This window comes from Symphalangus syndactylus, chromosome X (assembly GCF_028878055.3).
Source record: "Symphalangus syndactylus isolate Jambi chromosome X, NHGRI_mSymSyn1-v2.1_pri, whole genome shotgun sequence".
In the NCBI taxonomy this organism is placed as follows: Eukaryota; Metazoa; Chordata; class Mammalia; order Primates; family Hylobatidae; genus Symphalangus; species Symphalangus syndactylus.
Genome location: NC_072447.2, coordinates 39,157,501 through 39,180,771, shown reverse-complemented (window position 1 = coordinate 39,180,771; position 23,271 = coordinate 39,157,501). Strand labels below are relative to the sequence as shown.

At 52.1% G+C, this 23,271-nt stretch overlaps 2 protein-coding genes across 11 annotated transcripts in view; one reads left to right on the top strand and one right to left on the bottom strand.

The window, feature by feature from the left end:
* The first annotated feature begins 885 nt into the window (after positions 1-885).
* ARX (aristaless related homeobox) lies at positions 886-13,158 on the top strand. 2 transcript variants are annotated; one of them, XM_055268706.1, is made up of 5 exons: positions 886-1,309; positions 3,042-3,918; positions 6,545-6,590; positions 9,415-9,743; positions 11,944-13,158. In XM_055268706.1, exons 1-5 carry the CDS (start codon positions 1,114-1,116, stop codon positions 12,182-12,184), a joined length of 1,689 nt encoding a protein of 562 aa, XP_055124681.1. In that variant the 5' UTR covers positions 886-1,113; the 3' UTR covers positions 12,185-13,158. The 2 variants fall into 2 exon arrangements, with proteins under 2 accessions (XP_055124681.1, XP_063490829.1); XM_063634759.1 differs by lacking the exon at positions 11,944-13,158 and adding an exon at positions 10,232-10,755 and having other exon boundaries at positions 906-1,309.
* Positions 13,159-19,811: 6,653 nt separating this feature from the next.
* POLA1 (DNA polymerase alpha 1, catalytic subunit) overlaps positions 19,812-23,271 on the bottom strand; it is a 298,585-nt gene continuing 295,125 nt past the window's right edge. For 8 of the 9 annotated variants that reach the window (XM_055269496.2, XM_055269499.2, XM_055269502.2 and 5 more), the window contains one exon: positions 19,812-20,983. In XM_055269496.2, coding sequence (XP_055125471.1) covers positions 20,838-20,983 — 146 coding nt within the window. In that variant the 3' untranslated portion in view covers positions 19,812-20,837. The remainder of the gene's footprint in view (positions 20,984-23,271) is intronic. The other variant, XM_063634745.1, reaches the window with a different exon arrangement.

Sequence of the window (23,271 nt, the reverse complement as noted above, 5' to 3'; positions counted from 1 at the left end):
GCGGGTTCTGCTCCCTAGGTGCTATTGGAAGGTGAACAGCCTCACGGTGACGGCCTAACAGATATGAATTTGTGGGGGAAAGAGGGAAGAGAGTCCAGGGAGAAAGAGGAGGCCCTCAGACTCGTCTCCAGTCGCCCCTCCTCGCTGCTGATACTCGCCTGTCCCTTCCCACCCAGTAAATGCTCTAGGGAAGGCCGCGCGCCTATGGCAGAGCTTTCTCTGTAAGGAGGCTTTTTCCCATTCCAGAGTTTAAAACGGAGAGGAGAGCGGTTGGGGGACGCTACAAACAAGAGAGCCACAGTCGGGCTCGGGGTGAAGACAGACAGCGCAATGCCTTGGGCCGTAAGAGAAAAGCGAACTCCCAGACGGCAGATGTTTGCTTGGGGCGGTCACCCTGGCCCCCCGACGCCCGTCCGGCCTAGAGAGGACGGCAATTGAGCGCCAGTGAGGTCAAGGCGGTATACTGGGAGCCCAATATCGGCTTTGAAAAGTGCCAAGTGAGTCCGAACGTGAGCCTCGAGGCCTCGCCTCCAGGGAGCGAGGTCCTCGGGTTGGTGGAAGGGGCGCACGCCGCCCAGATGGCATTCACAGGCCTGGCATCCCAATGAGCTAGAACTTCGGCCAACACTAAAGGGTCAAAGGAGGAGCTGCAGGAAGAGGATAGCTGACTTAGAAAATTGGTAATTTAAAAAAAGAAAGAAAGAAAAGGAAAATTGGCTCTGGTGCGTGACCGCTGCCCCCACCCCCGCCTGCCCGTCTGGAATCCAGTCCGGGCTTTGCGCCGCGCCCACAGGCCGACGCAGCCCGGCCTCTGGCGAGAGCCAATCAGAGGGCGCCTCTCAGCACGTGGAGGAGAGAGACTCCAGAGCTCAGCGCCCGCTGCTCACTACACTTGTTACCGCTTGTCCTGAGCGCGGAGAGGGCGAGCTCGGGCCGCGGGCAGGGAGGGAGCCGGCAGCCGGCAACCGAGGGAGGCAGAAAGGCACAAAGATCGCAATAATATCCGTTATAACCCGCTATCTAACCCCACCCCCAACACACACCCATCCATCCCACCCTCTGGGAGAGGCAGCCGGCGATCCGCTCTCTGCGCCCTGGGAAAAAGCCCCAGCCATGAGCAATCAGTACCAGGAGGAGGGCTGCTCCGAGAGGCCCGAGTGCAAAAGTAAATCTCCAACTTTGCTCTCCTCCTACTGCATCGACAGCATCCTGGGCCGGAGGAGCCCGTGCAAAATGCGGTTGCTAGGAGCCGCGCAGAGCTTGCCTGCTCCGCTGACCAGCCGCGCCGACCCGGAAAAGGCCGTGCAAGGTAAGGATGCGCTCGTCAGGCACTTAGTAAGGGCGTTGGGCCCTGATTTGGATGTTTGGTGTTCGGGGGCCAGTGGCCTGGAATTGTCAATTTGGAGAGGAAGGAAGGAGAGGGCATAACTCTGAGGCCTGCTGCCTCAAAGAGCATTAAACATCTCGCCAGGGGCTGTCTCTCCCTCCCTCCCTCCCTGCTTCCAGAAAAAGGCCCGTTTTCGCTTAGGGAGCCCTTAGATTTTCGGTGTTGATCGTTAGGTTGTTTAAATGCCCCTTTTGGTGGCCGTGGGTGTGCTCTGAAGAGGGGCGACAGGCCAGAAACAGTAGATGGCCGGTGGACCCTTGTAGCAACAACTTGATGAAGACAAGAAGCCCAAAAGCTGGTGAATCGGGGTCTCCAGGCTGAGTGAGCCTTGGCTTTTCCTCTTTGGAAGATTTCTGTATATGCAGTGTTTTGGTTTTATTTTTTTAATTGTAGATTACTTGTGACCTTTTAAACCCAAGCTTTGCAGAAAACATCTTCCTGGGATTCTCCAAATGCTCCTTAATGTATTTAAAATGTATGAAATGTGTGACTTCTGGATGCTATTTTTGTCTCTGCTATTTTATTTTTTAAAATAGACGAGCTGTTTAAAATATTTTATTTTTTCTGAAATTAAAAATTCCAGAACAACTGTCCTTTTACCCCGAACCTGTTACCCTCAAGTTTCGCCTCGAGCTTGCTGCAGAGGTGTCGCAGGGAAAGGAAAGAACTGTTGGTTTCTTTTAAAATCCAAAAACCAGCGGTCCAGCCACAGCGCAATTTGGATGGCAGGAGCAGACGGTTGAGAAGGGGGCCTTTAAATAAAATTGACTTTTTTCTTTTCCTTTTTTAGCCTGCAGTGGCACCTATGCCAGGCTAAAAGGAAGGAGCGGCCTGTGCCTGCTGCACTCCCACTCCCTCTCTGCCCCAGGCCTTTCCCAGAACACTTTTGCCAGAATGATTTTTCTTTGCCTTTTTGTGCAAGAAGCCCCCCCCACCCTCTCCCGCTGTGGGCTGTTGGGGCGCGGCCTGCACTTGGGGCCACAGGGCCGCTTCCCCCCCACCCTGCCCCGCAGCGGTCGCCTTCAGGGCTGCACCCCTCTTGCCAACCCTTGCCCTCATGGTGGAGCAGCGGGCAGAGGTCGTGCGCAAAGTTTTCAGGATGGTGGTGATTTTTTTTTAAGTTATAGAATATTTTCGGGTTTTCCTCTGTCCCGAAGTGGGAAGGGAAATAAAAATGAGAGAGTAGGAAAGGGGAAAGAGAAAGGAATAAAGAAGAAAGAAGGAGAGAGGGGAGAGAAAGCCTGCAAAACGAGAAAGAAAGGGGGAGAGAAGGAGAAAGAGAGATGAGGAAAAGAAGGGAGGGGGAGAAAGAAAAAGAAAAAAGGGAAGGAGAGAAAAGGGAGAGGGGGCAAGAGGAATAGATAAGGGAAGGAAGATAGGAAATAAAAGGGGGAGAATGAGAGAGGGAAAGGAAAGAAGGGAGAGGGAAGGGGAAAAAAGAAGGAACCCAGAGAAAGGGAGAGGGAGAGAAAGAAAGAAAAAGAAAGAGCAAGAAAAGTGGAGAAAGAGGCCAAGGCGTCGAAGTCTGGTGGTGCGCGGTCCCCGCACGCCTGGGCCTAGGCACTGGGGGAGCAACTTCGGGCGGGCCCCGGCAGCAGCCCTGGCTGGGACTCCCGGGCCGGCCGGCTGGCTGATCGCTCTCCCTTGCCCGCAGGCTCCCCCAAGAGCAGCAGCGCCCCGTTCGAGGCCGAGCTGCACCTGCCGCCCAAGCTGCGGCGCCTGTACGGCCCGGGCGGGGGCCGCCTCCTTCAGGGTGCTGCAGCGGCGGCGGCGGCAGCGGCGGCGGCGGCGGCAGCGGCCGCCACGGCCACGGCGGGTCCACGCGGGGAGGCCCCTCCGCCGCCACCGCCAACCGCGCGGCCCGGGGAACGGCCGGACGGCGCAGGGGCCGCCGCGGCCGCCGCGGCCGCGGCCGCCGCGGCCTGGGACACGCTCAAGATCAGCCAGGCGCCTCAGGTGAGCATCAGCCGCAGCAAGTCGTACCGCGAGAACGGGGCGCCCTTCGTGCCGCCGCCGCCCGCGCTGGACGAGCTGGGCGGCCCGGGGGGCGTCACGCACCCGGAGGAGCGCCTCGGCGCGGCCGGCGGCCCGGGCAGCGCCCCGGCTGCGGGTGGCGGCACCGGCACCGAGGACGACGAGGAGGAGCTGCTAGAGGACGAAGAAGATGAGGACGAGGAAGAGGAACTGCTGGAGGACGACGAGGAGGAGCTGCTGGAGGACGACGCCCGCGCGCTGCTCAAGGAGCCCCGGCGCTGTGCTGTGGCCGCCACTGGCGCCGTGGCCGCAGCAGCTGCCGCTGCAGTGGCCACAGAGGGCGGGGAGCTGTCACCCAAGGAAGAGCTGCTGCTGCACCCGGAAGACGCTGAGGGCAAGGACGGCGAGGACAGCGTGTGCCTGTCTGCGGGCAGCGACTCGGAGGAGGGGCTGCTGAAACGCAAACAGAGGCGCTACCGCACCACGTTCACCAGCTACCAGCTGGAGGAACTGGAGCGGGCCTTCCAGAAGACGCACTACCCGGACGTCTTCACCAGGTATGCGCGTAGGGTGGTCGCGGCCGCAGCGGCAGAGAGCGCACGCGGGCCCCAGGGAGGGACAGCGGGCGGGCAGGGGCCCCGGCCTCGGGGCGGACACTTGGCTCCTGGACTCTTCGGAGGAGCGCCCTCCCAACACACCCACCCTTGCTCACCCAAACTACCCACTTCCCCCACCCCCACCCCGGTTCGGGCTTTAAGTTTAGGCTGGAATGGTTTCTCTCCTTCCCAAGGTCGTTGCGGTTTAATGTTTTCAAATTACAAGTTTTAGTTAGAGAGAGGAAAAGAAACAGCCTCTCCAAAGAGCGCCCGAAAGCGCCACCTTGGAGACGCGCGCACAGCAGAGGGCACAGACACAAGGCCTCGGGAGCTGCGGTCCCGGCTAGGTCCCCGGCGAGGCTCAGGAAGCGCTGTCCGCGGTCGTGCGGCCAGAGCAAAGCAGGGGCTATTTTTGGTCGCTGTTTTGTGCGCTCGCCACCCCCGCCTGGTGCCCCAGGAGCCTGGTGGGTATCAGTTACGCAGTTCGCAGTGAAGCTGGAGCCCGTGCCAGCTGAGAAGGCCTTTAAAAAGATCCGAGTTCTGTCGTTTCAGGACTCCTGAAATGACCAAAGGAAGTCAGAACTGGGCAGTGTTTGGTGTCTGAACACCTGAGGGGCCCCAGCCAGAATCTCCCCTTCTACTCTCTGCCCTCTCCCGACACACACATTAAACCCACCGTGCGTTTAATGTAAACGGGTTTACCGGGTGGACAATGATTGCTGGAAGCTTGGCAGGGAGTAGACAAAGCAGTTGGGGGAATTTTCTCTTTGGATCAGTGTCCAAGCCGGGTGTTCGACCTGGTCACGCTCCACCTCCCACTTGTTTTTCTGGGAAACATGTGCCTGTGTGATGACTGGACCCTCGGCCCCAGCTTATTCACCACCTGGGGCGCCGGCCCGGGTAGGGGTCCTTCTCTCCCACCCCAAGGCCAAGTTCTCAGCTCAGGCGAGGAGCCAGGCTTAGGGCAAACGTACCCCAGTGAGGGGGAGAAAGGGATCGGTGACTGCCTAGCGCGGGCTTGTCAAGCGCGGGCAGTTCCTTCGAAGGAGACGTGCGCAGCTTTTCAATGTGCATTTTAGAAGGGGAATGCTGCCCGCCCCTTTGAACCAGAGGAGAAATCGCTGCTTAGGGCTCGGGAGGCCGAGCTAACTCCAAAATGTAGTTGGCCTGGCAATTGCCTAACTCTCTCCTAACCAGAAACAGAAAAGAGCGGACTTAATGCCAGGCAAAGGCACTTAAACCTGGTCATCCCTTGGGCTACACTTGGTCTTCCCCTGTGTCACCCAGTCCTTTCCTTATCTTTAAAAAAGGAAATAAGTTTAAAAACCTATGTGTGCTATCAAATAGCGAATTGGCCGACCAGCGTTTTGCGTTTGTCTTACGTGTGTATTTCCAAAGAAGAAACTGAGCTGGTGTCAGTTGGCATCCAGGTCCGCCCTTTCTTAGCTTCTGGCTGGCTTAGGGGCGGGGGAGGACCCTCTTCCCCGCCCCACCCCCACCTCTTTCCAACCCAGGGGTTTGAGCCCGTTGGCTCCGGCCCTGAGCCAGCCTGGAGTGCCGCTTTAGATTTGCTGATGCCCACTGTAGCTGGGGGCAGCGGCAACGGAGGGCACTTATGGAGACGGTTTACCTCTGGTGCTGAAGTTTCAGGTGTGGACTGTGGGCCTACCGGCAGGGCAACCCCAGGTCCCAGGTTTCGGCGGCCCCCGCTCTTTCATATTAGCGAGCTGAGGGCCAATTATTCTCGGCGCGCTCATATTTTCAGTAAACAGGTTGTAAGCCGTTTTACAGCATCTTAATGGTTTCCTATTTGCCTTAATTGTCTCAGTAATAACTGCAATGACGGGGTAGGGTTTCAGTTAAATTGACTTCCCCTGAGATGGGCAGGCTTTGTAGTGGGCACTGGAGTCAGGAGGTGCGCAGAATTTTGTTTAATGGAAAAATTACCCCACTGAACTCTTAACAAGCTTAACATACCTGCAGAGGGTAATGGGGAGTGTGACCCAAGGGGATGATGGAGGGAGGAAGGCGGGGGAGAGAGAGATGGAGGGAAAGGCATAGAGCTGGAAAGAGAAGAAGGAAGAAGGAGGGAAGAGAAATTTTTAAAAGAAGGCGGAACAAAACCAAGAGGACAGAGAAATATTTTCTTAGTTAAGTGCTGAGTTCCTATACCACTTAATATTAGGACAAAACAGGGTATAAGCTGTGTGTGTGTGTGTGTGTGTGTGTGTGTGTGTGTGTGTGTGTGTGTTGTCTAACTCTGGCTTAAGAGAGTGAGAGAGAACCTGTGTACCCAGGTTTGTAGACTTAGAGACACAAGAAGCCACCCTTGCTTGTCACACACGAATGTAGTGTGATATAATAGATAATATCCTGTATCTGGTAATGTGCTTCGTGTTTTTGCATTTTCAGTCAAATAGTTGGCACTCCAGGGGTGATGGAATGATAATGCCCATATGTTTGGGGGTGGGGGGCAGGCAGCCAGGGGAGACCCTAGTGGAGTAGGCCTGCCATAGAGGAGGGAATAGCTGAGAGGGCATTGCTGGGGCCTGCAGTGACCTCCTGTCTGTGTGTTGCTTTCTTATAGGGAGGAACTGGCCATGAGGCTGGACTTGACCGAGGCCCGAGTCCAGGTGAGCTGCACAACAGAGGGAAGACGGAGGGAGGAGGGCTGGGGGCTAGCAGATAGGAGAGAGATGGGTTGGTGTGGGGAGTAGGGGGGCGGGGGGTGAGATCCCCTTCACAAAACCAAGAGAAGCAGAATCGGAAAAGTAGACCCAAGCACTCTCTCACACACAAAGATATTTAAAACTTAAGACATGGGAGGTGGAAGGGGGAGGTTTCTGGGTTTGGGAGCCCGAGGAAGGAGTCCAGGATCAGAACAAGGGCTTTAGGGTCCCTGAGACTGCAGTTTGGGAGCCCCTAGCCCCAAAGACCCTATAGGAAACAATCCACCGATCTACTTCTCCTGATTGAAATAATGGGATGGAGCATGGATTTGGTTGTTAGACAAATCCGCTCAGCTCCAAGCAGGTATTTGGCTGCGATTAAGTCTCCAATCGGGCTTCATAAAAGCCCACTTAGTGCTAGAACAAACAGGGCCATTTGAAGGCAAAATGCTGTTTGATTTCCCCTCCGCCCCGCACAAGGAGCTGGCTAATGCTATTTGATTTCCCATTTTTTATAGCAATGAACCCACATTGATCTAATAGGGAGTGAGTGCAATGCTATTAAAGGTGTTTGCAGCCCCATACCAGAGTGCATTTCCGAACCCAGGCCTCATAACCAAAGAGACGATCAACACTGAGCAGCCCCGATGGCCAACAGAAAACAGATGTCCCCGAGTTAGGAGCTGAGTGAATCACTTTACAGTCAAAATCAAGCGCTGATAAAGCACAATAAATTCCATATGGCTCATTTAATACACAACAGCTTCTTGCATTAGAGGGCTAATGATGAGGCCTGTCCCCTCCTTTCTGTTGACACATTTCTCCATTGTCAAACAGAGATGTGACAGCAACTCCGTATTTTCAGCTCAGGGGAATGAGTCGTGGGAAAGTTAAATAACTTTTAAAAAGAAAGAGAGCGCCCCCTCCCTTTCTCCTCTGCCCCTATTCACTGGAGAAGATGTAATTAAGTGAATATGAATTATTAGAGTCCTTTCGTTTACCTTTGGGGGGCCTCAGAGGTATTAATTCAATAATGGGGAATTGCAGGGGGACATCTTGATAATTGCAGTTGAGCCGGGAGAGACGATCTGTCTGTAAAAAGGTTTCCATGTTCTTTGAGGGCATTCTGAGTCCACTGCCCCCAGTTCCCCTTCTTCTTTCACTGCGATCAAGGAGTGGCGGATATTCTTGTCTAGACAGATTTGGATACACAAAAGCTGCCCACCCAGTCCGGTCCCATCTACAGTCTTACTTTTTCAAGCCTCTGGGTTTCCACGCTGAAGTGTTTCTGAAATTCACAAATAGATTATTTTGAAGGCTGTGGAATGGTGTGAATGGGCCCCCTTTTGGCAGACTTGGAAGTAATTGACCGATTTGGATTCTTGATTTTTCTTGCCCTGGGGGGCTGTCTAGAAGTCAAACCAAGCATAGATGCTAGTGCTGGTAACAACAAGCCCCAGTGTGTAGATTTGAAAAATATGGATGTGTTTCACATTTTAAAATATATTCCTCTGGGATAATTTACATTATATTTTAATATAACTCTGTATAGCCCTGGAGTTCATTCTTAATTTTCAGACTTGTGTGCAGTTATAAATCCAGCCCTAAAAATATTAATGCCTTCAGGGGAGAAGGAGCATATCTTCCCAGCTGTGGGTGTGATGAGCAGGTCACATAAAAATAATTTCATGCTCCTGGGGTTTATTTTTAGATGATGGTAGCTGCCATGTTTCAGGTAAAGGTCTCTATTAAAACTGCTTTCTATTAGCAATTAGGAAAATACCTCAGGCTGAAAACTTCCCTCCAAGCCTAGAACTATCTTATTTAAATAACCGATTTAAACCACATCTCCAAAAGGAAAGAAAAGACTTGTTAGCTCTGAAGATGTGAAAAGTCTACACCTATCATGCCCTCAAATTTCTATGCGCCCAGGTATTGCTGCCTGCTTCATCCATGCAGTCAGTGCCTTCCTGCATAGAACTGGGTCCTGCAGGGATCCTCTGCCAAGAGCAGGCTATGTCTCCCTATTTCATCTCATAGCGGACTGACCCCCGGAAGTGTATGCTTGCTAATTAACTCGAGCGTTTCTTCCCTCCCTCTCATCCCTCTCTGAACCCCAGAACCCAGCATAGTGCTCTTTGCTGTTCAATAAATATTTCTGGAAACAATAAATGAACTATCTCTCCACTTTCCCCTTCCATACAGAGCAAGAATTTTGCCAGCTCTTGCGTAAATCCGAAATAGGTGAAAATAGCTGATACGCAGTAAAACAAGCATGTCCCTTATCTCTTGGTGGCTGCCCATTCCCTAGAGTCACCATTGAATGCATGCTTTCACTTGCCTTATTTTACCCGGTCCTCATAACAGCCTTATGAGTGAAGTTTTATTATCCCCATTTTACAGATTCGAAAACTGAGGTTCAGAGAGGTTTAAGTGACCTGCCTAAAGATCCTAGCAAGCGTCAGCACAGACGTTTAAACTTTGGTTTCCCCAACTCTAAACACACTGAATCACTTTCCTTAAACTTGGAAAACTGGCCCAGTTGGAATGCCGGCAGAAAGGGTTTGCTTGTCCTGTTTCCTGCTGACTTGAAGTTGCGGCTCCTATTCACTGCTCATTTGGCCCCAGATGTGTCCGAAAACAACCTGAGGCCAAAGAGGGGCAGGTGGGCGCAGGCCGCGGTGGAAAGGAAGGGGGCCCCACAGCGCGCCAAGGGAAGGGATGGGTACGGGCCCGGTGCGCCCGCCGGGCCAAGCCGCGCCGACCCTGGGCTCTCTCTGCCTTGCAGGTCTGGTTCCAGAACCGTCGGGCCAAATGGCGCAAGCGGGAGAAGGCAGGCGCGCAGACCCACCCTCCGGGGCTGCCCTTCCCGGGGCCGCTCTCTGCCACCCACCCGCTCAGCCCCTACCTGGACGCCAGCCCCTTCCCTCCGCACCACCCGGCGCTCGACTCCGCTTGGACTGCAGCTGCCGCCGCCGCCGCCGCCGCCTTCCCGAGCCTACCTCCGCCTCCGGGCTCGGCCAGCCTGCCGCCCAGCGGGGCGCCGCTGGGCCTGAGCACTTTCCTCGGAGCGGCAGTGTTCCGACACCCGGCTTTCATCAGCCCGGCATTCGGCAGGTAACGCGCGGCCTCGGAAGTCTGTCTGTCTGTCTGTCTGTCTCTCATACACACAGAGGCTGGGGGCAGGGAGGAGGCAGGAGTCAAACAGGGTTACACACATCTTTTTCTTTGACCCAACCTCAGAGACTGTAGCCAAAGAAAATACTCTCTAATTGCGCCTCAAAAAAAAAAAATGTGGGTCTTGAAGGGATTGACTTGGAACTTAATGGGAAAGGGGAAGGCAGTGGCAGTAACGACAACCGTGACAACCGAGAATGAAAGCCGTAAAAGTACCATTTGAAGGCTGCAACAAGTCCCACCATAGGTAGTAAGCGAGCAAATATGTACAGGTGTAGGGTACAGAGCAGGGATGACTTTTTAAGTTTTGCAAAAGTTCTTCCTTATGCCCCTCAACCTGGCAGCCTGAGGAACACAGCCCTGATCCCCATGGGAGCCCTGGAGCCACCAGGCCCTCTGGGTGCACAGAATTCTTTCTTCTGCCCCAGACTCCATCTTCCTTGTCACTCAAGTGACCCGCTGACAACGACACCACCATATGTGCAAGCCCCGATCTACACGGCAGTACAAGACAACGAAATAAAAGAAACAGTTCATCTTATAACTCCCTTTCTTTAATGAACATCGAATGAGGAAATAAAAAGTCTGTATAATCACACAGACAAAGAAACAAAGGAGGGATGTATTGTGTTAGCGCAGTGAAAATAAAACTGGATGCAGCTTCAATGATCACTCTTTGGGAGAACAAAGAAATAATAGATTCATCCAACTGCGCAGCTGCTTAACAAAAAATCATCTTACAGAAAATTAAGACTCGGAGTAAATTTAGTTTCTTATAACAAACCAATAAAGTAAACAGCGAGTGCACTGAAGCAGAGTTAGTGACTCAGTTTACCTAATGGAACCAGGTCATGTTACGCCACCTCCGGGTCACACTTTATCATTTCTTTCTGAGAAAAATTTTAAAGTTCTGTCTCTCCCTTCCCTCCACTTTTTCCCTCTGACAAGTGACTTGCAAACCCAGGCGAACCGTGGCTGGAGGACCGAGTTGCGAGATTCGGAGAGGCTGGAAGAGGGTCTGGGCTGGGGTGGTGCGAGGAGTGAGCAGTGGGCTTGGGAGAAGGAGGCGGCGCTCGGTGAGCCCAGGTGGGCTCATTTCTAACCCTGGAAATCCGGAATTGGCCCAGCGGGCCTGGAGCCAGACCCCTCAGGGAGGCTGTCGGGAAAGCTCGCGGACGCTCCAAGTCGGTGGGCGTCGGGGTGGTGTCCGGTGGCCCCGGGCGGCTCCGGCCACAGCTAATGTCCCGGTGCTGTGTGCATGGGGTGGAAGCGTCACGTGGAGTAATCCCGGCGCCGCGCGGAGGCGGTGGCGCTGGCGTGGGTCCCAGGCTTGGGCATCGCCTTGCGCCGCGCGCCAGGGTCGTGGGTCGGGGGCTCCCTGAGGCCAGAGGCTACAGGGGCGCGGGGAAGACAGCTTGGGGTCGCCGCGCCAGGATGTGGGGCTGCTGGCAGGTGACACCCGCCCGTGGAGCGGAAATCAACAGGCGGTCGCCCTTCACTCCCACCCGCAGGCGCTGGCCAGACGCGGGTCGCTGAGTCCCGCGCGGAAGGGCGGTTGCGGCGGCGCGGGTGGCCCGGGAGCCTAGCGAGCTAGGCCTGTTTCTCCAGGGCGCAGAAAGTCCCGGGCCAAGGAGCCGGAGGGAGATCTCAGAGCCTGCGGCGTGCGTCCGGGCAGCTGGAATCCCACCTTCTCCGTCTTTTTTTCCTCCCCCCTCCTACCCTCCACCTTCCCTTCTTTTGCTCTCCTCTCCTTTTCTCCTTCTGCATTCTCTCCTGGAAGATAGTGTCATTGCAGCCCCTGGCCTTGGAATAAACCGTCCGTTTAAGCGAAACCACCGAATCCACGCCACTGGGCCGTGGGGCTTGGGGTCTCCACGCCCGCCTCTGGACCCCGGCCCGGCCCCTCGGGGAATATCTGGACTCGGTCTTTTCCCCCCAGTCGGTTCCCTGCCCCTGGAAAGCCCTCTCTGCGGGGTCCAGCCTCCGCCCGCGCCCTCTGCCCACTTCCCCGCCGCGGCCCATCCGGGTCCCGTGGGTACCGCGCCCCTCAGCTGCCCGGGCGACAAGCGGCGGGAGACGATGCCCGAGGCGCTGCGCACAGCTCCCGAGGCCATGACCGCGCTGTTTGCTCTCCCCGCAGGCTCTTTTCCACAATGGCCCCCCTGACCAGCGCGTCGACCGCGGCCGCGCTCCTGAGACAGCCCACACCCGCCGTGGAGGGCGCAGTGGCATCGGGCGCCCTGGCCGACCCGGCCACGGCGGCCGCAGACAGACGCGCCTCTAGCATAGCCGCGCTGAGGCTCAAGGCCAAGGAGCACGCGGCGCAGCTCACGCAGCTCAACATCCTGCCGGGCACCAGCACGGGCAAGGAGGTGTGCTAAAGGCTGCCCTCCACACCCGCGCCCCGCGCGCGCCCCGAAAGGTCACCTCACTCAGCACCACTCAAGACCAAATGGAAACAGAGGACCAGCACACTCCCGAGACGGCACTGAGAGAGAGCAGCCGCCTTTGCAGCAGTCTGGATGCGGGCATGGCAGCCCTCGGCGCTCCGGGACGTGGCACCTCCTCCGCTGGCTGTCCACCCGCCCCTGCCCCTGCCCCTGCCCCTGCCCCTGCTACTGCCAACCTCGCTCCAACTCCAACATCCACTCTCTCTTGTTCTTACTTTCCTGAAAATATCGGGGAGGTTTTCTCCCGCAGACGCCTGATATTGAAGTGAAAAATTTAAAAAGCCCAACCTCTTCCTCCTGACACCCCACTTAGCCTTTCTTTTCTTTCTTTCTTTTTTTTTTAAATAGCATTTTGGCGCTCGAAGTTGATCTCCCCAGCGAGGGCCCCAGCGTGAAGCCAGGGCCCGGGAAGCAAATGCGAGCCTGTAAGATAGCTAACAGTGCACTTAAAGGAAAGGGGCGTCTTGTTCTTGTTCTCTTCTTTATCATACACCAACCAAGGTTTTTATATCAAACCAAAGGGAAATACTCTGCTAGAATATGGACTGTTGAAGTCACCAAACTGTGATTATTGATTCTGTACATACCATTGTTATTAAAAAAAAAAAAAAAGAACAGAGCTTTGTATATTTGAAATGTTATAACGCAATTGCACTCAGCGTGGTATGGTAAAAGTTTGTCCTCCTGTAGATTCTTACTGTGTTGTAGATACGGTAGGGTTCCTAGACAAATATTTATGTACTCAAGCCCTTTATTTAACTTATTAACTGTAGAGGCTTCCGAAACCTTCAAGATAAAGGCAATGGTACAGTACTTTTGTGTAATGTGTAATTGTTACCACTTTTCCTTGCTATCTAGTGGAGAAGTGTCACGCTCAAAATAAAAAAATTATATGTTTAACAAAACGAAGTGTGAATGCTCCATACAAGCGCTGAGGGGGCAGTAGAAGCCCCCAACCCCACCCCCCGGGAGTCAAGGGTGGGCTCCAGCGTCCAGGCATCTCCTGGGATTATCTGCACACGCGTTTTCCTGGCAGAGGCCCCTGGTTTGAATCCGATCCTCAAAGGGAACCGGATTTCCTACGAAGGTTAAGGACGCCGCCGCCGTACTTTCCACACGCACCTCGGCTCTCCCGGGTCGTGTCGCAGCGGGAGCTGGGGGTCCCGGGCCACGGAGGTGGGGTGGGTTCCAGGATGGGTGGGTGGATGGTGGGCGTTGTTGACGGTGGAGTCAGAAATTTGAAGCAAGCGGGAGTCTTGGCTCGGAAGGCGAAGGGAGCTGTTGGAAAGTGCCACGTAGCCAGGAAGTGAAGTGCTCAGTCCGAGATGACAGGTAATGGCGAGAGCGAGAAGCCCAGGCGCTCCCTTCCGAGGGGGCGGGCTCCACGGCATGTTCGCAGGGAGGAGGGAGTGTGTGTGTGTGTATTGTGTTGTGTGTGTGTGAGAGAGAGAGAGAGAGAGGGAGAGAGAGAGAGAGAAACATGCGGGAGCAGTAGTGATGGAAAGGCAGCGAGGGGTATCCAAGTGGCAGATCTTAACTCGACAAATGTCATTACATCACTTATCCAGGCATTGGTAAATGTATACATTTAAAAAAATCTAAACAACTCAGGTTTCGTGAGGAGACCCAAACAGATTTGCAATCCTTAACCACCTCGGCGCACCCCTCCCTCCCCGCGGCGGGGACCGCAGCTTCTCCCTCCCCGGGGCCCTGCCCGCGCCCCTCCGGGTGACCGCTCGGTGGAAGCTCGCCCGCGGGGGCTGGGTCTCGCCGACGCTCCCAGGGTGATGGGAAAGGGAAGAGAAGCTTAATTAGTTTCAATTTGCTGTAATTAGCGAGCCGGACCTTTGGGGAGAGGGGCAGGCGGGAGGGGTGCGGGGGTGCCGCGGCGTGACTACCGCGATTGCGGAGCTGGGGCCGGCAGCCCCGCCACGCCGCCGGCCAGTCGGTCGCCGCGGGGGGCGCGGGTGCGTCTCTGGGCCGGGGCCGTCGGGCTCCGCGCGCGCCCTGGAGGAGGGGGGCGGGGTCCCCTCGCGGCCCAGGGCGCAAGTGTGCGCGGCCGAGGGGAGGGTGCAGGGTCGGGCAGAGGTCAGCGGCTTGCCAGGCGCTGTGCCCACCTGGGTGTGGGCAGCCCGCCCGGCAGCTTCGGCGCTGGAGCCCGCACGTCCCGGGCTCGCCTCCTATCCTGCACCCCCCTTCACCCCCAACTTCAATTCCCCCCTCCCCAACCCTGGGTTCAGACGCCCGGAGACCCCGCCCACCCGAAACGTTGGGGAGCTCGCCGACCCGGCTCGCCGGCAGGTGGCCGCTTCTGGCACTTGGGCCGTCGGGTGGATCACCGCCACCCTACTCTAGCCCTGGACTCACGGGGGCGGCACTCGCAAGAAGGGCCCCGGCCTGGGGTATGGGGAGCGGCAGCCAACTACCATTCCTACCACACGCTCCTTTCCCGGGTTTAGTAGACCCGGTGGGAACTTTCTAGGGCTTTACTGGAGGTCTGAGAGTCTAAAACCCTCAGACTCCACATCCACAGGCTCTCCCTGAGTGAAAGCCGCTTTCCTGGGGTGGTCAGGGCCGCTGGAGAGTTTGGGGAGGAGACAGGGGACTGCTGGAGAAGACTGAGGGAAAGGAGTTGGGTGTGTGTGTTTTTTTGTTGTTGTTGTTTTTTGTTTTTTTTTGTTTTTTTTTGTGGTCAATATCAATTTTGCGTCGATTTTGCCTTTTTGTTTAGTAGGGCTTTTCCCCCCTCCCAGCTGCTAGTTGGATGGTATACGAGAAACAGTACCATTCTTCCTGTTAATGAACTCTTTTTTAAGTCATTTTTTCTCATTTGACCCTTCCATGGAACAGAAGCAAATTGCGTGAAATTACCTCCAAGGATTACATTTATTACTGGCCAATGAGAACCCCTCGCCTTGTTTTACAAACTCTTAATCCTATGTCATTCTGATGCTGCAAACAAGCCCAGTCCTGGGCCTCCTATTCTTTCAACTTTCCCCAGCTGGAGGGACCTCATTCTGCACTTAATATTCCCCATAAATATCACACGCTAAAGACCCCCTGACTTCCAGCAAGTCCACATTAAACATGTGACATGTCACGCATGACAAACTCTGAGTATCTTTTCAAAGCAGCATTAAAAGCAAAGAAACCAATTTTCTTCTCCTTCCAAACCTCCCCAAGTGCTGAATGATGGGGATTGGAAAGAGCCACTGGAGCGTACTTAGGGGGATTTTATGAGATTTTCCAGAATGATTTAATCTTATTGTGAGCATTATTAATGAATGGCAACCCAATTTGGCCCCAATATCTGGGAACTTGGTCACAATGCTGGGAGCGGCTGACCCCCCCCCCCGCCCCCTAATCTTAAGCAAACCTCTTCCACCATGGAGGACATGCAGAGCCCCAGGGAGTTTGCGAGGGCCCAGTTCAGGGCATGGCTGTGTCCTATCACACCCAAGGCAGAATGGCCCAACACCTGCTTTCCCAGGGCCACCCCCACAGCATCTTGGGGTGAGGGGTAATTGAAGCCTGGAACAGGCCTCTGTGGGAGGGTTGAGGGAAAGGAGTAAGTTAATTTGCTACATTTTGAGACAGGTTAGCCAGATCTGGAGGAGGTCCTGGAAGGCAAAAAGGGCGCATTTGGCATAATATTATCAGAGGTGTCCTTCCGTCACCAACTACCCATGGCCCGAACTGTGGACAGTAGTCAGGGCAGGCATCTCAGGTGTGTGGGGAGGCAAGTGGAAGAATTAGGGAGAGTGACTGTTGAGAAAGTTTGGGCCTCCTTGGGACTTGAAACTCAGACTTACTAAAGTCCATGCTGAAATTGGCTCAGATCAGTTTCCCATTTTTTTTCTCTTACTACCCACCCCCCACCCAACTGGGGCTAACATTGTTGTTTTTGATTTGTAGTATCAAGAGCCAAAGCACCTGTAGTTCTCTTTTTAGTATCCTTTTAAATGTGATCTTACTAGAGTGACAAAAGGGGCTGATGTGAGAGAAAAACAAATTATAATAGGTTAGCCCAACTTGCTTTTAGAGAAAAAAAAGTCCATGAGCATGTGTGTATATGTATACCCAAAAGTCAGTGTGTCTGAATGAAGGGGGTCTTAAATGGGGCCTAAAATAATATTTTGGAACACAGAAGTCCCCGGAACAACTGCATATTTCACTGATAGTGGCAGCCTGGCTGGGGGACAGGAAGAAGAAAACCCACTACCCGACGGTGCGGAGAGCGGGCGGGGGCGTGGGGTGGGGGGAAGCATTTTCAAAGTAAGAAGTGTTGTTGTCCCTGGACATTATTAAGGGTCCAGTTTGAAGTACACATTTTTTTCCTTTAAAGAAATGGGAGTGATTACCAGTTATACATTAAGAAATGTCATTCAGTCATTTTTATTCATTCTCCGGAAATCTTCGTAAAAGCCTGAATCATACTTCTACAAGCAGCAATTTTGTTAATCCAGGGGGTTATTACTCTGGGCCCTTATTAGGTTCTACACCACTGCCAAGCAATCCTATAACCCTCTCAAAAGAAGTTTACCTCCCTGTTATAAAACCAGTAGTGGTATTTATACTGTGCAATAATTAGTGTATTACTTGAATCCACTAACACGTTCATTTTATCTCTGCACAAAACCTCTAGTCTGCTTATAGAAAGCTTGTGCCTCCTTTGGTGCTGTTAAAGTGGTGAAAGAGTGAATTGAAGGCTGGTTGCACTTTCTCCTTTTGCCTCGCCTTAATTCCCATCTCTTTTTGCTCTCATCCAATTAGCACAGTGTATTAAGCGGTTTATCATCTCATAGTCAGCTATTGAGAGAAACAAGGCGAGCACTTTGCAATAGAACCTGCGCTCCTTTGACACCCTCAGGTACTTACATATTCCACTGCGCTATGAATAATAGAGGAAGAATGGAGCGCTAATTCCCTCATCAAAGAATGCCTTGTCTGCTGCTTTGCTCAACAACACCATTCTGATCAAAAGAAAAGCAATAAAGCTTAGCATAACAAAACGAAACCTACTTATTAGCTTAGTGGTTAAATTAATGCAGAGCCGCTGCTATTCAAAACCAAGGTTTGAAAACAGCCTCCAACAACCTGATAATGCTGCCTTCGGGATGAAGGAATTTTAATCTGAAATTTGAGGCTGGCTGAGATGAGTTAATCTATTAAACTGCTATAAGGAAGCTCCACCACAAACTGTTCAATTAAGAAATATTTAGGTGAGAGGGAGTGAGAAAGAGAGAGAGACAGAGAGAGAGAGAGAGAGAAGAAAGGGGGCGGGAGGGAGAGAGGAGCAGGGAATGGCAGCTTTAAATTTGGGATGGGAGCATCGAATTAAAGGGTCGGGCATCCTGACAAGAGGGTCTGGGGCTTGGTGTTTTTCTTAAAACCCTAATACAAACAGGAAAATCTGTTTTTGGAGTTTCCTTACTGTGGCATCTTCCGCCAAACTAATTTTAAATGATGTTTGAAGAAGTATATTGAGGAGCATGGTGTGTGTGTTGGAGGTAAGAGGTAGTAAGAGCTGGAGAAAGGGGTGATGGTGAGGGGCAGTGAATTCATTCTCTTTCAACATCTCCCAAATTCCAGTCTTGGAACTTTGATTAACCCCCACATCCTGGGCAACAGTCACGAGAGTAACTCCATCTGTTTTCTGGACAAATTAAGATCTTATCAAGCATACTCTGTGGGATTTTCCACTTCTGGCCCCCTCTATGCACCTTATATGTAGGAGAGTGGAGGGTTAGCAGATTGTGTCCAAGATAAGCTTGTGTACAAGTATCTGCTATAGGTAAAATCCTAGTTCCTAAATTAAACAGAAAAAGTGCCCTTTCCAGAGGCAGGGGGCTCTGAGAAGAGCAGGGTTCTTTTAGGGTACGATTTCCCAACTGACCCAGATAAACTTTGGCCCAGAGGTTTACTCTGGCCCACACAGAGTTTAAAGTTTTATTTTAAAAAATTAGTTGTCAAGGTTTAGAAATCAATAAGCTTTGTGGAATATTTGGATTCCTGGCTTCTCTGGAAAACTCGATCATGTGGCCATAGTGGGCCCTGTCCCTCCCAGCATCACTGAGTAGCTGCTGGCCCCTTTGGACAGGACCTGCCCACTCCTGTTTGCCACAGTCCCTGCCACTCACTCTAGCATGAACCTGGTTTGCTTCATCCATTCACTTTTAGAATTTGTGTTTAGGACCCGTGCCAGAGTCCGTGGAGACCGGCAGGTCAGCTCTCTCCTTACAAATAAGATGGGCAAAGTTTCCGCATCAGTTCTGCCGGGTGCACTATCAACCACACAAATCAAGGAGTAGAAATATCTCTCAGAGAAAAGTAAGTATGTGATATTCCCATCTTCTAACGGAGATTCACTGGAATTCTTAAAGTTGCAGTTTCAACTTTCTACAAAATTCTGGAATCCTTAGGTGCCTAGAGTTCTAACAGATCCCAATAAGAAAACATCGACTGCTGCATTAGCTTTTTTCAGGGACAGTACTTAGAAATGTCTCACATTCTAGAGAAATGGTCCTTGCCCCCAGGGTGGTTATAATCTAGAGGCAGAGACAAGAAACAATCCAGTAAGAAGTCACTTGAGTCTCTTGGAGTTTCCTGATGACCAAGTTCAGGGTAACTATTTATATTTAATATAATCCCAGATCCCAGAAATCAAGGAAAACATGACTTCCCTTCAGAAAGCACACTTTAGAGAACCATCTCTCTAACCTTATGTGAGAATAGCAATTATTGAAAGAGTTGACCAGGGGAGCAATAAAACCACATTAATCCCTTAGTTCCTGAAGCACCCTGGGTGCTCCAGTTTGTGACAGGCTGCAGAGCTTACACAGTACCAAGTTAGTTAATTAACTGACAGGGCTCGAAACCCACAGTTTCTACTTAGAATCTCAGTCTAAGAGCAGGAGGAGAAAGGAGAGGGATGGGAGCCAGAGGGGAGGTGAGGAACAGAAATTAAAAGAAAAAGCAAAGTAAAAGGCAGCTTCATCTCCATTGCTTAACTCATCAGTATTCCTTCACTAGGGGGGCCTTTCTTAGGGGGCGCTTTTCTCTCAGGAGCCCTAGGCCTTGCTCTTCAAAAAGAGATGCTGCTGGGCTCTCGGCTTGGCTCTCTAAGTCAGCAAAACACAGAAGAAACCATACTTCATCTCTTAAATGACCTAAAGTCGCAGAAATTCTGAATGCTTCTCAGAACATTCGACCAAATATCATGCTGTGGACTCCTAAGCTGGGTTCTGATACAGGTGGCTATGAAGAAACTGGGCTGAGGTTTGAAAAGGGGATGGCCTCTAGTCATATATATATATATATATATATATATATATATATGTATGTATATGTATGTACGTGTGTATGTATTTAGAGGTGGGGGTCTCACTATGATGCCCAGGCTGCTTTGAACTCCTGGGCTCAAGCCATCCTCCTGCCTCCACCTCCCGAGTAGCAGGGACTACGGGTGTGTGCCACAGCAACTGGCTCTAGTCACATTTTACTCCTTGCTGCCTCTCTAGTCAACTCTTTGCACCTGGTAAGGATTCACCACAACTGCTTTCCCTTTAGAAAACTTTATTCTTAAGTAGAAGGCACAACATACTTTTTCTTTTATAAAAACACACAGGTCAATGTTTTTAAAAAACACAGCATAATTGTAGAAGGGGAAACATTTTGTTAGTATAATCTTACCAATAATGTAAGAGAGGAAAGACTGCCATACTGAAATACATTTTGCTGCTGCCAAAGACAGTCCTATTCTGAAGAAATGAGAAAAAAATAGCAAGCACCAGGGCCAATTAAGCATCTCTCTCCCCCAGTTTTTCTGAATACAACACAGTGATCCTCACCCCAACCCCTACACATTAATGGACTGTTAGAGTATCAAATTATTTTCAATGTGCTTTCTTGTTGTATAAACCTTTACCTGCACTTTCTATTTAAGGGGCAAAAAGGGAATGGGAGTGTAAAACACCTGCTCAGTGTGTGTGTGTTGGACTTTGGAGCAATTCAATAAACAAGCCTGCTCTGTTTAATCTATTTAGTGAGTGCAAGGCTTCTAAATCTCCCCCCTCAGCTACCTATATAAAAGACAAGACTGAAAAGGACAGCCACTCCTGGATGGCTGGAGAAGCATTTGGATTTAGACCGGGTTTAATTGGCATGTGAAAAAGCAAAACGTCAGCTCTTCAGTCAGGCTCTGAGAACCTCTCCTTACGTGGTGGGGGGACACAGGCTAAAGGCCCTGAGGCAAAGCCTGCGGTCACTTACATTCCAGCTACTCTCAAACCAAGTAGCAATTTCCCTCCCTCAGAAACCGGGTCTTCAGAACCTTGGGGAGGGGTGCTTGGGGAGGGGCTCTGGAGTTGTGTTTTAAAGCAGTACATCTTAATATGAAGACAGGAACTTCTATGACGCTTACAAACATTTTTGCAGCCCCCTTTCCTGGTCTACATTCACACAAACATGAGACACAGTCCCAAGGGAGAAACAGATGCTCGAGGAGCAGTTAGGGCCAGAGTGGAGGCACAGAAGAAGCTGGGATTTTTCAACTACCCCCTCCTTGGTTACTCCTGGGATTCCCTTAGGATTTCACGGCACAACCAGCAAAGAGTTTGCTCAGGTTCACTTCGGAGTAGCCACTTCGGGACAAGAATTGCTCTGCTGTGTTCTTGAGTTTTCTGTAGTCCTGCAGAACTTTGGGGGTAAAAAATTGCTTCTTCAATTTATCTAAAAAAAGAGAGAGAGATTAGAAGTCTCAGGTAGTTTCTTTAAAGAACATTCAGTATTCCACCAGAGAAGGGGATGCTGATTCCATTTGTATCTCCTCCATCTTATCTCTGGTCTACCCCTGGGGCCAGTCAGATGCAGCCCCGGCCCACCATTCCTCTGTGAAAGCTTTTCTTCCTTTCCCCTGCCTGTCCGCCTCTCAGCACCTAGCTGACTCAGCGCACTGGGGGACAGGGCCACCCTCTACTGATGTGAACTGCAGGTGCACGCTCATGTGCAGCAGACAAGGTGAGCTCTACTCGCAGACGCCACTTTCACCTGCGCTGTGAGCACATGCATGCAACTGCTTGCGAAGTCTGGACGTGGCAGGAAATATCTAGTCTCAAAGGGAGCTATGGCCTCTGGTGCCTTCCAGCCCCAACTCCCCAGATCCCCTAGTCTGCATTTTCTAGTCCCTCCAGCCCAAGTCCCTCTGCTAAACAAAATTTCCTTTGCTGAAAGAGGCGAGCGGCCCCGAGGGCACCTGTCTGTCCATGGCCAAGATTTCTTTGCTCTTCTTTGTCTACACTGTGTGAACTCAGGGTATGCGGCACTCCTGTTCCTTCAACCCATTCATCCCTGGCCTTTCCCTTCTAAGCAGGATGCTACCAGCCAGAGAAAAGATCCCTCTCCCCCTCTCCTTTCCCTTCCTAGAGCCTGCTACTTCTACATGTTGTTTTTTTCTTTTCTTTTCTTTTCTTTTTTTTTTGAGACAGTTTTGCTCTTGTTGCCCAGGCTGGAGTGCAGTGGCACGATATCGGCTCACCGCAACCTCCGCCTCCCGGGTTCGAGTGATTCTCCTGCCTCGGCCTCCCAAAGTGCTGGGATTACAGGTGTGAGCCACTGCACCCGGCCCTACGTGTTGTTCTTTTAAAGGAGCAGTGGGGCTGTAATGCTCAGGTCTGATCTTTTGGGTGAAGAGGGTGATAACGTGGGGGATGACACTGTGTTCAGGAACCTGGTAAGGTGTCTGGAGATGCTGCTTTCCCTGCGGCCCTCCACCCCCAATCCCCATTTGATGGCTGAGGAAACTGGGAGGTTAAGTCACTTACCCAAGGTTACACAGCAGATAATCAGGGTTGTAGATACACAAAACTCAGGTAGCCAGAACCCCCAGCCCGTACCTGAGGAGAGGCTCACTTCTGCCCACTCCCCCTGCCACTACATCACTACTCCCACATAGAAATGTGCAGGCCTCAGACATCAGCTGATCCTGAGGTGAGGCCTCCGCCCCCATAAGATGCTGGCCTGTGCCAAAGGGCCTGGGAGCAGCAAGGCTGCCCAGCACCTCCTGATAGGAACCGGTCAGTAAGGAAACACGAAGGGGAGAGCACGCCACTCACAGAAAGCAAACCTCCAACAAGAGCAACACGGAAGTCCACAAAACACCCGGAAAACGAAAACTCAAAAGACTCCAGATTTTTGTTTCTTGGCTATACATTCGCATTTGCTCTCCACAACTTTTTCTGAATTACATAAGTTGTCCTTTAAAGAACAACCACAGGTTTTATACAGAATTAAAATGCCCAAAAGGGGTGGAAAAAGAGAGGGGGCTGCAACAGAAAGACAATTTGAAAGTTCTAATGATCCGAGTCTGGGAATAAACAACAATGGCCCCAACCAGTGTCGGCTGCCTCCCGGCAGGCCAGAGCCACAGGCCAGCAACCCCGTGCATGTGAATGACACAAATGCATCTGATGACTGGGGAGAGCACATTTAAAGAGCTGCGGTAATACGGAGCAGGGGAGGAAAAGAGAGGACATAGCTCCTGATGTGTTTACCTCCTCTGCTGATGGGATATTGACTTTTCCCACCAGGTTGGTTAGAAAGGGGACTATTTACGCTGCCACACAGCAGAGTAAGAATGACAACCAGCGTCACTCGGTGCTCTTCCTCGTAAAAGACAACTGTGACCGCCAGCATATCCCATAGCCAGTCAATACGGCCAAGGCACCATTCCACGCCAGTTAGAGATGCAGATAAAAGCTCCCACTTGCTTCCCCAAAGAGAATTTAATCAATAACATATGGAAGGTCTTCTAGGAAACAGAACTGGACTAGCTGTCACAGGCTGCGTCAGGGGCAGGGGCTGGTGGGGGGAAGGAGTCACCCCTTCCTGGTTTTTCTCTTCCCCCTTTAGGCACCTGGGCCACCCACGTTAGGCCTCACATTAAACTGTTACCCTGTTTCTGTCAATACTACATCCACCACTTTAGAACTCAAGGGAAAATACAGGTGTTAAATGGTGGA